This window comes from Tachyglossus aculeatus, chromosome 9 (genome assembly GCF_015852505.1).
Source record: "Tachyglossus aculeatus isolate mTacAcu1 chromosome 9, mTacAcu1.pri, whole genome shotgun sequence".
Classification (NCBI taxonomy): domain Eukaryota; kingdom Metazoa; phylum Chordata; class Mammalia; order Monotremata; family Tachyglossidae; genus Tachyglossus; species Tachyglossus aculeatus.
In genome coordinates, this window is record NC_052074.1 from 3,215,057 (window position 1) to 3,230,339 (window position 15,283).

The window sequence follows — 15,283 nt, forward strand, 5'->3', positions numbered from 1 at the left end:
CCAATCCCATGCTCTTTCCACCGAGCCACGCTGCTTCTCATAGTATTAGTTAAGCACTTACTATGTTCCAGGCACTGTTCTAAGCACTGGGATGGATACGAGCAAATTAGGTTGGACGCAGTCTCTGTTTCATGAGGGGCTCACAGTCTCAATCCTCATTTTACAGATGCAGTAACTGAGGCACAGAGAAGTGAAATGTCTTGCCCAAGGTCACACAGCAGACTAGTGGAGGAGACGGAATTTGGTTGGACACAGTCCCTGTTCCATGTGGGGCTCACAGTCTCAATCCTCATTTTACAGACGAGGTAACTGAGGCATAGAGAAGTGAAATGACTTGCCCAAGGTCAAGCAGTGGACAAGTGGTGGAGTCTGAATTAGAACCCATGACCCTCTGACTCCTAGGCCTAGGCTCTATCCACTTCTCCATGCTGTTTCAATTATTGTTAATAATAATATTAACAATGATTGTTAAGCGCTTGCTATGTGCCAGAAACTGTACTAATCACTGGAGTAGCTCTAGGAAAATGAGGTTGGACACACCCATCACACAAGGGGCTCCTAGCGCTTACTGTGTAATAATAATGATGGTATTTGTTAAGTGCTTACTATGTGCAAAGCACTGTTCTAATCACTCGGGGGATACAAGGTAATCAGTTTGTCCCACGTGGGGCTCACAGTCTTCAGCCCCATTTTACAGATGAGGGAACTGAGGCTCAGAGAAGTTAAGTGGCTTGCCCAAGGTCACACAGCTGATAAGTGGCAGAGCAGGGATTTGAACCCATGACCTCTGACTCCCAAGCCCGTGCTCTTTCCACTGAGCCACGCTGCTTCTCTGGGAGGTTAGTAATAATGATGGTATTTGTTAAGCGCTTACTATGTGCCAAGCACTGTTCTAAGCGCTGGGGAGCTTCCAAGGTGATCAGGTTGTCCCACGGGGGGCTCCCAGTCTTAATCCCCATTTTCCAAATGAGGTCACCGAGGCCCGGAGAAGTGGAGTGACTCGCCCAAAGTCACACAGCTGACAATGGGAGGATGCGGGATTTGAACCCATGACCTCGGACTCCAAAGCCCGGGCTCTTTTCCACTGAGCCACGCCGGTGAATACTGTCACTGGCTTCTCCAGGGGTTCAAGGCGAGCGGCTCTTCCGGAGAAGAATGAATCGGATTTGGGAAGAATTGGACACAAAAGGGGGTGCAGTCAGCTGAAGATTTCTCTTTTCCCCCCATTCCCAGAAAAGAGCATTGCTTTGGTAGCCCTGTGGCGACCTCTTGTGCTCTGCTAGAGCACACGGCCTCTGGAAAACAGCCCCCCTTCTTCTTCTTCATCTCAAAACCATCATTTCTGAGACCAGTTATTTCCCCACCCTCTCAGAAGAAAACAATAAACCAATAGGCCGAGTCTGTAAAATTAAATAAAAATTGGATTGAGGCAAACAGGGATGCCAATGGAGTTTGAGCGACAGGGATGCATCTTTGTCACACTAAAGATGGAGAAGCCACGGGCCCTGGTGGAAATACGTTCATTCGATCGTATTTATTGAGCGCTTACTGGGTGCAGAGCGCTGAAACAGTGAGGATTTGGGAGGCGGAGGACCTGGATTCTAATCCTGGCTCTGCCACTTAATAATAATAATAATGATGGTGGCATTTGTTAAGCGCTTACTATGTACAAAGCACTGTTCTAAGCGCTGGGGTAGAAGCAGCGTGGCTCAGTGGGAAAGAGCACGGGCTTTGGAGTCAGAGGCCATGGGTTCAAGTCCCCGCTCTGCCACTTGTCAGCTGTGTGACTTTGGGCAAGTCACTTCACTTCTCTGGGCCTCAGTTCCCTCGTCTGTAAAATGGGGATGAAGACTGTGAGCCCCACGTGGGACAACCTTATCACCTTGTATCCCCCCAGCGCTTAGAACAGTGCTTTGCACATAGTAAGCGCTTAATAAATCTCATCATTATTATTATTATTACAAGGTGATCAGGTTATTCCAAGTGGGGCTCACAGTCTTAATCGTCATTTTCCAGATGAGGTAACTGAGGCACAGAGAAGTTAAGGGACTTGCCCAAAGTCACACGGCTGACAAGCGGCGGAGCTGGGATTAGAACCCATGACCTCTGACTTTACAAGTACCTATATTATATAGCTATAGTTTAATTTTTTCTGACAATTTTGACACCTGTCCACGTTTTGTTGTGTGTCTCCCCCTTCTAGACTGTGAGCCCGTAGTTGGGTAGGGACCGTCTCTATATGTTGCCGACTTGTACTTCCCAAGTGCTTAGTACAGTGCTCTGCACACAGTAAGCACTTAATAAATATGATTGAATGAATGAAAGTACCATAAATGGAAAAAAAAAGATTACTTATTCACGCCCCACCCCACTAATAGCTTCTGTGCCTATCACCAACATGACCCCATCTCTCTTCAGAGAGGAGCAGCATGGCCCAATGGAAAGAGCTCAGGCCTGGGAATCAAGAGGACCTGGGTTCTAATTCTGGTTTCGCCAACTGCCTAGTGGGTGACCTCAGGGGAGTCATTCAAATTCCCAGTGCCTCAGTTTCCTCTTCCGTAAGACGGGGATGAAAAACCCGTTCTTCCTTCCACCTAGGCTGTGGGCCTTATGTGGGACACGGACTGTGGCCACCACGCTTGACTGTAAGTTCGTTGTGAGAAGGAAATATGGCTACCAACTCTGTGGTAACATACTGTCCCAAACGCTAAGTACAACTGCCCTGCACATAGAAAGGGGCTCAATAAATACCACTAATTGATTGTTGCCAATCACATTTATTGAGCACTTACCATGTGCAGAGCATTATACTAAGTGCTTGGGAGAATACAATACCCCCAATAAACAAGCACATTCCCTGCCCACAATGAGCTTACAGTCTAGAGTGGCTCAGTGGAAAGAGCACGGGCTTTGGAGTCAGAGGTCATGGGTTTGAATCCTGGCTCTGCCAACTGTCAGCTGTGTGACTTTGGGCAAGTCACTTCACCTCTTTGGGCCTCAGTTCCCTCATCTGTAAAACGAGGATTAAAACTGTGAGCCCCTCTGGGACAACCTGATCACCTTGTAACCTCCCCAGCGCTTAGAACAGTGCTTTGCACATAGTAAGTGCTTAACAAATACTATCATTATTATTATTGTAACCTCCCCAGCGCTTAGAACAGTGCTTTGCACATAGTAAGTGCTTAACAAATACTATCATTATTATTATTATTGTAACCTCCCCAGCGCTTAGAACAGTGCTTTGCACATAGTAAGTGCTTAATAAATGCCATCATTATTATTATTATCATTAGAGACAACAGCCTAGAGGATTGTACTGTGTCCTCCCCCAGGCGTCGTATGCAGAACCGAACAAATACCAGAATCATCGTCGTCATCATCATTTCATCTGACCAGAGCGGCCGTGGAGTAACCGATTGTCCGCCCCAGGATCCAGCCCCCCACCGACCCCAGCAAGCCCCGGCTTGCGCTTACTTTTGAGATCCAGGTTTCGGGCCCCGGCCGTGCTCTGCGTGGTGATTTTCGTGTCGATCTTGACCGTGTGGAGGTTGTTGGTGTCCCTGGAAATCATCACGTTGTGCCACTGGTTGTCGTTGAGGGGTTTGTTGGAGCTCCCTTTGATCAGGTTGGCGCCGTTGCCCAGATCGAACACGTAGTGTAAGTACCTGGAAGACAACGGGGAGTGGGGTCACTGGGGCCTCGGGATAGGGACAGAGTCCAGGAAAGCAGTCTGGGATGCTATCCGTTCGTCCATTTTCTCCCCAGAATTCCCTGAGGCCTTATTTAAACTGGGAGTCCCATTTTGGGGAAGCGGGAGGGAAAAAGACTGTGTCCAGTCAGCTGATCGGTTACCTACCCCAGTACAGTGCTTAGTGAGTGCTTCACAAACACCACTGTCATTAACAACAGCCCCAGAAAGAGGGTGAGGTAAAAATTTTCCCTCACATGGGCAGGGAGGCAGGGGGGCGTCTATTAATTTATAGATGCCTGTTTTGAGCAACAGAAACTCAGGGTGGATGGAGAGAGCTGAGATGCTTTCTCAAACCGTCTCTATTTTGGTGGGTGGGGAGGGGAGGTCAATAGCAAGCATTCCCTCTGGATTTTCCGGGCCTCGGTTTCTTGGCAAGGGTAGGCCAGCCACCTTCAAAGCCATACTCAACTCACATCTCCGACTAGGCCTCATTTCCCCTCCTTGCCCTCCTCTCTTCCTTACCTCTGTACTCAAATCTGTACCCCTTAAACACTTGATATAATAATAATGATGGTATTTGTTAAGCGCTTACTATGTGCAAAGCACTGTTCTAAGTGCTGGGGGGGTTACAAGGTGATCAGGTTGTCCCATGGGGGGCTCACAGTCTTAATCCCCATTTTTACAGATGAGGTAACTGATGCACAGAGAAGTTAAGTGACTTGCCCAAAGTCACACAGCTGACAGTTGGCAGAGCTGGGATTTGAGCCCATGACCTCTGACTCCAAAGCCCAGGCTCTTTCCACCGAGCCACGCTGCTACACTCAGCCCCACGGCACTTACACTCTGCCACTGCCTCATCTGTAATTTATTGATCTGCCTCTCTCCCCTTGTGGGAAGGGAATGCATCTTCCAACTCCACTGTCCCCTGAAGCGTTCAGCACAGTTCCCCACACCCAATAAGTGCTCAGTAAGTGCCACTGGCTGATGGTATTTACTGTTATCCCTTTTATTTACCATGTGAGTCCTGTGTGGGACAGAGACTGCGCCTGGCCTCTTTTTTTATGGTATTGGTTAAGCACTTACTATGAGCCAGGTAATAATAATAATAATAATAATAATAATAATGATGGCATTTATTAAGCGCTTACTATGTGCAAATCACTGTTCTAACCACTGGGGAGGTTACAAGGTGATCATGTTGTCCCACGGGGGGCTCACAGTCTTAATCCCCATTTTTACAGATGAGGTAACTGAGGCCCAGAGAAGTGAAGGGACTTGCCTAAAGTCACACAGCTGACAATTGGCGGAGCCGGGATTTGAACTCATGACCTCTGACTCCAAAGCCCGGGCTCTTTCCACTGAGCCACGAGGTGCTGTACTAAGCGCTGGGGTAGATATAAGCTAATCACATTGGACACAGCCCAGGTCCTACATGGGACTCACAGCTTCATTCCCCAATTTACAGAGGCTGGGAGAAATTACGTGACTTGTCCAAGGTCACCCAACAGATGTGTGGCAGAGCCAGCATTAGAACCCAGGTCCTTCTGTCTCCCGGGCCTTTCTCTATCAACTAGGCCACACTGCTCCCTGTGAATATTCTGTGATTATCCCATATCTACCCCAGCACTTAGAACACTGCATCTCATAAGCGCTTAACAAATACTACAATTATTATTATTCATTCAATCGTATTTATTGAGCTCTTACTGTGTGCCAAGCACTGTACCGAGAATTTGGAAAAATATACCGTGTGACCTTGGACATGTCACTTAACTTCTCTGTGCCTCAGTTCCCTCATCTGTAAAATTGGGATGAAGATTATGAGCCCTATGTGGGACAGGGACTGTGACCAACACAATTATCTTATACTTAACCCAGTGCTTAGAACAGTGCCCGGCACATAGTAAGTGCTTAGCAAATACAAAAAGTATTATTATCATTATTACACTATAACAGTATTACCAAGTATGCTATAACAATATAAACAGACACATTCCCTGCCCACAATGATCTTAGAATCTAGTGGGGGGAGACAGGCATTAATATAAACAGCATAGCTTAGTGGAAAGAGCACGGGCCCGTGAGTCAGAGGTGGTGGGTTCTAATTCCGACTCCGCCACTGGTCGGCTGTGTGACTTTGGGCAAGTACCTTCACTTCTCTGTGCCTCAGTTCCCTCATCTGTAAAATGGGGATTAAGACTGTGAACCCTACCTGGGACAACCTGATAACCCTCTATCTCCCCCAATGCTTAGAACAGTGCCTCGCATATAGTAAGCGCTTAACAAATACCACCATCATCAGAAATGAAGTACACTGCTCTGCACGCAGTAAGTGCTTAATAAATATGATTGAATGAGTGAATGAAATTGCAGATATGCACATAAGCACTGTGCATAATAATGATAATGTTATAATTATAGTATATTTTATATTATTACTATTCATTCAATCATCTTTATTGAGCGCTTACTGTGTGCAGAGCACTGTACTAAGCGCTTGGGAAGTACAAGTTGGCCACATATAGAGACGGGCCCTACCCAACAAAGGGCTAACGGTGTAGGAGGACCGTGGCTCAGTGGAAAGAGCCTGGGCTTTGGAGTCAGAGGTCATGGGTTCAAATCCCGGCTCCACCAATTGCCAGCTGTGTGACTTTGGGCAAGTCATTTCACTTCTCTGGGCCTCAGTTACCTCATTTGTAAAATGGGGATGAAGACTGTGAGCCCCTCGGGGGAAAACCTGGTCACCTTGTAACCTCCCCAGTGCTTACAACAGTAACTTGTACTTCCCGAGTGCTTAGTACAGTGCTCTGCACACAGTAAGTGCTCAATAAATACGATTGAATGAATGCTTTGCACATAGTAAGTGCTTAATAAATGCTATTATTATTAGAAGGGGGAGACAGACAACAAAACAAAACACAAGACACACAAGACACCTGTGGACAGGTGTCAAGTCGACAGAACAAGTAGAATTAAAGCTAATTTGTACAAGTAAAACAGAGTAATAAATCTGTACAAAGATATATACAGGTGCAGTGGGGAGGGGAAGGAGGTAGGGTGAGGGGGATAGGGAGAAGGAGAGAAAGATTATGGGGTGCTGGCCCCGGGGCCACTTACCCTTTCACCAATTCCACGACGATGAAGTCGTTGCCGTCGCCGCTGTTGTAGAGGATCAGGCCGTCCAGGGAGGTGGTCTTGAACTGGAAGAAGAGGTGCATGGACGTGTACGCCTGTAGCGTGGCTAGAGCCACGTGGCTCGACTTGGTCTTGAAGGTGACGGGGTCGGCGATGATGTTCCGGAAGCCGAAGCGGGCGTTGAGCTCGCAGTACTCGATGTCGCCGTTCTTGCACAGGTCGATGTAGGCCATGCCGTTGAAAGTCAGGCTCTGCAGGTGCCCGATGAAGTTGGAGGGCACCGACGACAGGTAGCGGCGCTCCGTGATGATGCCCGTCTCGATGTTGTGGAACTCGAGCCGGGTGTGGTCGCCCGCCATCTGGCCTGCACGGGGCAAGAACAGACTGAGCCCCCCTTTTCCTCTCCTCCTTCCCCTCCCCACAGCACCTGTACATATGTTTGTACAGATTTATTACTCTATTTTACTGTTAATGATGTGCATCCAGCTTTATTTCTATTTCTTCTGATGACATGACACCTGTCCTCATGTTTTGTCTTCTTGTCTGTCTCCCCCTTCTAGACGGTGAGCCCGCTGTTGGGTAGGGACCATCTCTATATGTTGCCGACTTGTACTTCCCAAGCGCTTAGTACAGTGCTGTGCACATAGTAAGCGCTCAATAAATATGATTAAATGAATGAAGAATATCGGCCTCATCTGGGAACACGTGGCCCAGGGGGCTGGACGTGGGTTTGGGAGGTGGGAGACCCAGGTTCTAAACCCGGCCCTGTGACTTTGGATGGTTCGCTTTCCCTCTCTGGGCCTCGGTCTCCTCCTCTGTAAAATGGGGGCCGGATCCCGGCTTCTCCCCTCTGGACCATGAGGTCGTTATGGGCAAGGAAATGTGTCTACCAGCTCTGTCATATTGTATTCTCCCAAGTGATCAGGACAGTGGTCTGCACAAAGTATGCACTCCATCCATTCATTCATTCACTCAGTTGTATTTACTGAGCATTTACTGTGTGCAGAGCACTGTACTAAGCGCCCAGCCTAGTGGATAGAGCCCGGGCCTGGGAGTAAGAAGGACCTGGGTTCTTACCCCGGCTCTGCCACCGGTCTGCTGCGTGACCTTGGGCAAGTAAGTCAGTCATATTTATTGAGCACTTTCTGTGAGCAGAGCACTGTACTAAGCACTTGGGAAAGTACAATAGAACAATATAGCAGACACATTCCCTGCCCATAAGAAGCTTACAATCTAGGGTCACTTCTCTGTGCCTCAATTGCTTCATCTGTAAAATGGGGATTAAGACTCTGAGCCCCATGTGGGAAAGGGACTGTGTCCAACCTGACAACCTTGTATCTACCCCAGCACTGCCTAGAAGCAGCAGCGTGGCTTTGAGGCAAAAAACATGCGCTTGGGAGTCAGAGGACTTGGGTTCTAATCCTGACTCTGCCATTTGTCTGCTGTGTGACCTTAGGCAAGTCACTTCACTTCTCTGTGCCTCAGTTCCCTCAACTGGAAAATGGGGATTGAGAGCCCTATGTGGGACAGGGATTATGTCCAACTTGATTAGCTTGTATCTACACCAGCTGCTTATGAGAAGCAGCATGGCTCAGTGGAAAGAGCCTGGGCTTTGGAGTCAGAGGTCATGGGTTCAAATCCCGGCTCTGCCAATTGTCAGGTGTGTGACTTTGGGCAAGTCACTTCGCTTCTCTGGGCCTCAGTTACCTCATCTGTAAAATGGGGATTAAGACTGTGAGCCTCCCTTGGGACAACCTGATCACCTTGTAACCTTCCTAGCACTTAGAACAGTGCTTTGCACATAGTAAGTGCTTCATAAATGCCATTATTATTATTATTACTTGCCACATAGTAAGTGTTTAACAAATACCATAATTATTATTATTACTATTATTGTTATTATTATTATTAGGAAATTCATCCTAGCACAGCATCTAGCACAGCATATATTTTGGGAGTTCTCCCAGGATTTAGTCTACAGCCCCCCTTCTCCACCATGATGCTTTTGACTGACTGACAGACTGTCAGCTCCTGGTGGATTGTCAGTTACCAGCTCTGTCATACTGGACTCTCCCAAGTGCTTTGTCCAGTGCTTTGCACCCACTAGGCAGTCACTGATTGGAGCAGAACCCTGCCTGTCCAGCCTGGTATTAGGGAAGAAGCAGCATGGCTTAGCGGAAAGAGCCCGGGCTTGGGAGTCAGAGGACATGGATTCTAATCCAGGCTCCTCCACTTGTCTGCTGTGTGACCCTGGGCAAGCCACTTCACTTCTCTGTGCCTCAGTTACCTCATCTGTAAAATGGGGATTGAGACTAGGAGCCCCACGCGGGACAACCTGACTACCTTGTATCTACGCCAGCGCTTAGAATGGTACTTGGCACAAGTATGCGCTTCACAAATACCATAATCATCATCATAGAGCATGTTGCTCCTTCTCTTTTAGCGAGACACTGTGGGTCACATTTCATCCTCTTTCTCTTTCAACCCATCAAGGCCGTTCTGCATTCTGATTGTGTTCCCTCTGGTCCCTCTCCCCCCTGGGTGTAATTGAAAATTTTAATGAGTGTGCTCTCTGTTCTGTCACCCGGCTCCAGGGTCAGCCTGGCCCAGGAGACTCCCCTCTTGGCACCCTCCTGGGGAAGATAGCACCCTCAATGGTAGCATCCCCCCCATCTCATTTGTTGGGGAGGTCTGTGTTTAGAAAGGACAGAGAGACAGCTCGGCAGGCCGGAAGAGGCCATGCTGAAGGATGGGCGCGTTGTTCCGACCGGTCGAGACTGGGGTGACCTAATTGCTGAGGAGACTTGTTTATTTTTGCTGGCGGGTGGCTCTTGCCAGCCTCTTCTGCCTCAATGACGACACCCAGTGTTTCCATTTCAGATAGAATTGGGCGTGAGCCAACTCAGCTTTGCTCGCCGTCCCCTCGGCTCGAAGGGTAGCCTAGATGCAGCAAGGAGGCTGGACTTGGGGAGACCCCATTCCCTCTCCCTTTCAAAGTATCTTTTCCCTCCCCCACATTGAAAAATATTAGCTCTCTTGCATCCAGCCGAGCGCAAGACCCCAAGACCGCTGATTATTTCTAACGTTACCATTTTGTTGGATACGCTCAAATCCAACATTTTCCTAATTTGGGCGAGTCCTCAGACTGAGCTCTGAACCAAAGCAAAATGAATGCCTCGGTTAGTGAAGAAGAACACTAGTAGCAAACTCTACGCTTAACATCTTCGGGATAGAGTGTCTGTGCAGAACATAAATAATAAAGAGGTAGTAAAGCAGTGTTGGAGCTCCCATGGCCCAGTGACAAACAGGCATTATAAGTCCTACTGTTCCTTAAATACGTGTATATAAATCTCCCTGACACTAATGGCGAATAAGCATGCATATCGAGGGGGGGGAAATGGGCCCTTGAAAGCCATTACCGCTGGCTAAGAGAGCATTAACTGCCGGCTTTTTTGTTTTATTCTTTTGCCCCTAGAATTTATGCCAGGGTTTAATCCTCCATTAGCGATGCAGCTGCCCTGGCAAGAGTTTCAGAATTCATGTGTTGCATCTTGATTAGGGGGAGCCGGAGGGAAAATCATTCAAAGAAATGGGACCCTCACCCAAACATAGATCTACACAAACTTTGCCCAAAGTCTTCAGGGTAGGGGGATTCTGCGTCCCATCTGGGGGGTGGGGAAGCCATAATAGTAATAATAATAATAATGATGGTATTTATTACCCCCCTTCTAGACTGTGAGCCCACTGTTGGGTAGGGACCGTCTCTATATGTTGCCAACTTGTACTTCCCAAGTGCTTAGTACAGTGCTCTGCACACAGTAAGTGCTCAATAAATACGATTGATTGATTGATTACTAAGCACTTACTATGTGCAAAGCACTGTTCTAAGTGCTGGGGAGGATACAAGGTGATCAGGTTGTCCCGGGGGGCTCACAGTTTTAATCCCCATTTTACAGATGAGGGAACTGAGGCCCAGAGAAGGTAAGTGACTTGCCCAAAGTCACACAGCTGACAGTTGGAGGAGCTGGGATTTGAACCCATGACTAGGCCATGTGGCCTTGTTGAAAGAGCATGGGCCTGGGGGTAAGAGGACACGGGTTATAACCCTGGTTTCACCATCACTTGCTTGCTGTGTGACCTTGGGCAAGTCGTTTCTCTGGGCTTCAGTCTCCTCATCTTTAAAATGGAGATTCAGTACAGATTATGAGCCCCAGGTGGGGCAGGGACTGTGTGTTATTGGATGATCCCATGTCTACCTCAGTGTTGGTACAGTGCTTGGCACCCAGGAGGCACTTGAACACAATTATTGTTATTAGTTTCTTCCCCAGTCAACTCTAATCCCTCTGAAAAGCTGGATCTGCTTCTTTCCACAACATTAGATTAGCTCCCCCTGCTATGTTTCGTGTTGGTGTACTCTTGAGCGTCTAGTACAGTGCCCTGCCCAAAGTAACTGTCCAATAACCACTGCTAATGGTGGAGGGGGTCCGTCACGTCCCTATCTGGCTGGATGAATATGTGGCTTTTTCATCGACATTGCCAGGCCGGGCTGTTCTCTGTGCCCTCCAGAAGGCTGAGTCGATCAATCGAAGCTGAGTGGGGAATAATAATAACGATGACATTTATTAAGTGCTTACTATGTGCAAAGCACTGTTCTAAGTGCTGGGGAGGATACGAGGTGATCAGGTTGTCCCACGGCGGGCTCACAGTCTTAATCCCCATTTTACAGATGAGGTAACTGAGGCACAGAGAAGTTAAGTGACTTGCCCAAAGTCACAGAGCTGACAATTGGGGGAGTTGTGATTTGAACCCGTGACTTCTGACTCCAAAGCCCATGCTCTTTTCACTGAGCCACGCTGCTTCTCTAATCAGAGCCCTCTTCAGCATCTCCCTTGCTCCACGGTTGCCTTCTCCAACTGAACGTCACTGTCCCAGGTACTGATCGCTACTGATTAATTCCCTGTTTCGTTTCCCAGTCATCTTTCCCCACTGAGTGTTATTTTTGACAACGATAGAGCCCTATTAGATTGCAAGCTCCTGAGGGCAGGGGCTGGCCTCTCTTCTACTCTCTGAAGCAGAAGCAGCGTGGCTCAGTGGAAAGAGCCCGGGCTTGGGAGTCAGAGGTCATGGGTTCTAATCCCAGCTTTGCTGTGTGACTTTGGGCAAGCCACGTAACTTCTCTGTGTCTCAGTTACCTCATCTGTAAAAGGGGATTAAGACTATGAGCCCCACGTGGGACAACCTGATCACCTTGTATCCCCCAGCAATTAGAGCATTGCTTAGCATATTGCTTAGCACCATCATCATCATTATTATGAAGGAGGGAGGGAGGGAAAGAAGAAGGGAGGGAAAGAAGAAAGGAGGGAAAGAAGAAGGGAGGGAAAGAAGGAGGGTGGGAAAGAAGGAGGGTGGGAAAGAAGGAGGGAGGGAAAGAAGGAGGGAGGGAAAGAAGGAGGGAGGGAAAGAAGGAGGGAGGGAAAGAAGGAGGGAGAGAAAGAAGGAGGGAGGGAAAGAAGGAGGGAGGGAAAGAAGGAGGGAGGGAAAGAAGGAGGGAGGGAGGGTTAAAGTGAGGGAGAGAGGGAAGGAGGGAAGAAGGAAGAGAGGAAATGAAGAAGGGAAAGAAGGAGGAAAGGAGGGTAAAGTGAGGGAAGGAGGGATAAAGTGAGGGAGCGATGAAAAGGGAGGGAAAGAGGAAAAGAGGGAGGGAGAAAGGAAGGGAAGGAGGGAGAGAGGGAGGGAAGGAAAGAGAGGGAGAGAAGGAAGGAGGGGCATCAAATCCTCAAAGCTCAGGTCAGCTTTGGGAGAAAAAACATCAAAATCAATTACAGGTAGGGAGAGAGGCAAAGTACTACCTTGTTGTTGGCAGGGACTGTGTCTACTAACTCTGTGCCACTGTCCCCAAGTGCTTAGTACAGTGCTGTACACACAATAAGCGCTCAAATACCATTAGAGAGGCAGCGTGGTTAGTGGATAAAACACAGGCCTGGGAGTGAGAAGGACCTGGGTTCCAATCCTGGCACTGCCACTTGTCTGCTGGCTGACCTCGGGAAAGTCACTTCACTTCTCTGGACCTCAGTAAACCCATCTGTAAAATGGGGATTAGGACCGTGAGCCCCAGGTGGGTTAGGGACTGCATCCAACCTGATTTGCTTTTATCTGCCCCAGCGCTTAGTACAGTGCCTGGCACGCAGTAAGTGCTTAACAAATACCAAAATTATTATTGCCACCACCATTGATTGATATGAACATACGTTCTGGGGCTCGGCTGAGTATCCAAGTTCTTAAAGGGTTACAATACAAACACCAAAGCATCCTAACACAATGCTATGATCATTTAGGGAGGAAGTTTGAGACCTCCAGAGGGGAAAATTCATTTGTCTATCACATGGGCCAGAGCCAAACCGCGGTGCCATTCCGATGGCTTCCCGAGGCTAGAAGCAATGCCATCCTGGGTCAGACCACCGGACCGTCCAGCCTAGTGATCGTTTTCCAAGAGGGTCAGCGGGAAACCTGCAGGGATTTTGTGATGATGACAGAGGTCACAGACCGCTAACTTCACGTTAGAGAGGTTACTGCAGACGCTCAAATCTTTTTCCTCTTATAACCCATCATGTACAAGATTACTGCGATCCTCTGGGGCAGCCACCCATAATTTTTCCATTGGCCCCCTACTCCACTTCCAGCTGCTAAGCTCAATGTCATGACACCCGTGTAGAGGGAATGGGGTGGGGAAAGGGGGTGTTTGTACCCGTAGAGATGCGCATTACCTGTCATGGCTTGCTGATCATCCACCATTAGCTTTAAGTTCTTCCCCCGTCTCACCACACGCACAGTGTGCCACTCATTATCATTGAGGTTATAGCCAGCAAAAAGCGTTTCAGGACCTTTGCCTGTAGAATATGCCAAACAGTCATTATGGAAACTCTGAATCAGTCAACCAATGAACCTCACAGAGAAACAGAGAGAGGGGGAGGGAGAGAGAGGAAGAGAAGGGGGTGGGAAAGGGAGAGAAAGAGAGAAACAGAGAGATATGCGCTGGAACAATGTGAAACCCACTTAGAGGTGCCACAGGTGAGGAAAATGACAAGAACACAGACATCTCATATACGGGTGTGCTGTTTTGGGAAGCACTCGAAGTAATTCACGCTTATCTAAGTCAAGGTCTGAGACCTAGGTTGTCTTAAGTGGGCACAGTCAATATGAAGGGTGTGGGAAAGTGGGGTGTCTTCTGACAATTGTTGTGGAACCAGATGGCTTTATGGTATTCGTCTTTTTGTTCTCTGGCCCTGAACTTCAACTTGGGGAGCATAAAAACCTAAGACATGAGCAATACTCCTACAATAATCATCAGTTCCTTGAGTGAATCTGAGGATCCTTAGCTGCATTCATTCATTCAATCATATTTACTGAGCGCTTACTGTGTGCAGAGCACTGCACTAAGCGCTTGGGAAGTCAAAGTTGGCAACAAATAGAGACAGTCCCTACCCAACAATGGGCTCACAGTCTAGAAGGGGGAGACAGACAACAAAACAAAACACACAGACAGGTGTCAAAACCATCAGAATAAATAGAATTATAGCTATGTGCACATCATAACTCTCATCATTCTAGTGGAAAGAACTCGGGCCTGGGCATCAGAAGACCTGAGTTCTAATCCCGGCTCTGCCACCGATCTGCTGTATGGGCAAGTCACTTGGGCAAGTCACTTCATTGTACCTCAGTTTCCTCATCTGTAAGCTTGCTGTGAAGAGGGAACTGCCTTGCCAACTCTGCTGAACTGTACTCTCCCAAGCACTTAGTACAGTGTTCTGCACATAGTAAGCACTCAGTAAACACCATTAATGGTGATGATATAGATCCAATACCTGTTCTCCCTCCTTCTTGGACTGTGAGCCCTATGTGGAAAAGAGACTGTATCTGACCTGATTTACTTTGCAGCAAATGTTACAGTGCTTGGCCCAAGGTAAGGATTTAACAAATATCACAACTATTATGATAAATGCATCTTCAAAGTAGAGGTTGAAGCCAGGGAATGCAGCTCAGGTTGTTACTACATCAAAGAGCTATGAATAATGTAAACTGAAGGGAAAGAAAATCCTTGGGTTTTCTTGAATGAAAAATCTCTTTGAAAGTGACATTCTGCTGGATGTTGGGTGGGCAGAAGGGGGATAACGGGGAAAAAAGGTGGAAAGGCTGAGAAGTGCTCAATAAATGCTGCTGAATGGGTACTTAGAAGAATCGGGTGATATTGGCCTTTCTGGGCTTCTAATATTCATTTGTATTGTCTGTCTCCCCCACTAGACTATAAGCTCCTGTGGACAGGGAATGTGTCTACCAACTCTGCTATAATATTCTCTTCCAAGCGCTTAGAATAGTGCTCTGCACACAGTAAATGCTCAATACAGTTGATTGATTTGATCCCAAGTTTAGAAATGGATTAACTGGTATCAAGAACTTTCT

General features: G+C 47.8%; 1 protein-coding gene across 21 annotated transcripts in view; it reads right to left on the reverse strand.

The window, feature by feature from the left end:
• The window catches only part of NRXN1 (neurexin 1), a 683,270-nt gene that overhangs the window by 315,949 nt on the left and 352,038 nt on the right, over positions 1 to 15,283 (reverse strand). For all 21 annotated transcript variants that reach the window (XM_038751823.1, XM_038751829.1, XM_038751832.1 and 18 more), the window contains 3 exons: positions 13,591 to 13,713; positions 6,809 to 7,190; positions 3,475 to 3,665 (listed from right to left, as the gene is read on the reverse strand). In XM_038751823.1, coding sequence (XP_038607751.1) covers positions 3,475 to 3,665; positions 6,809 to 7,190; positions 13,591 to 13,713 — 696 coding nt within the window. The remainder of the gene's footprint in view (positions 1 to 3,474; positions 3,666 to 6,808; positions 7,191 to 13,590; positions 13,714 to 15,283) is intronic.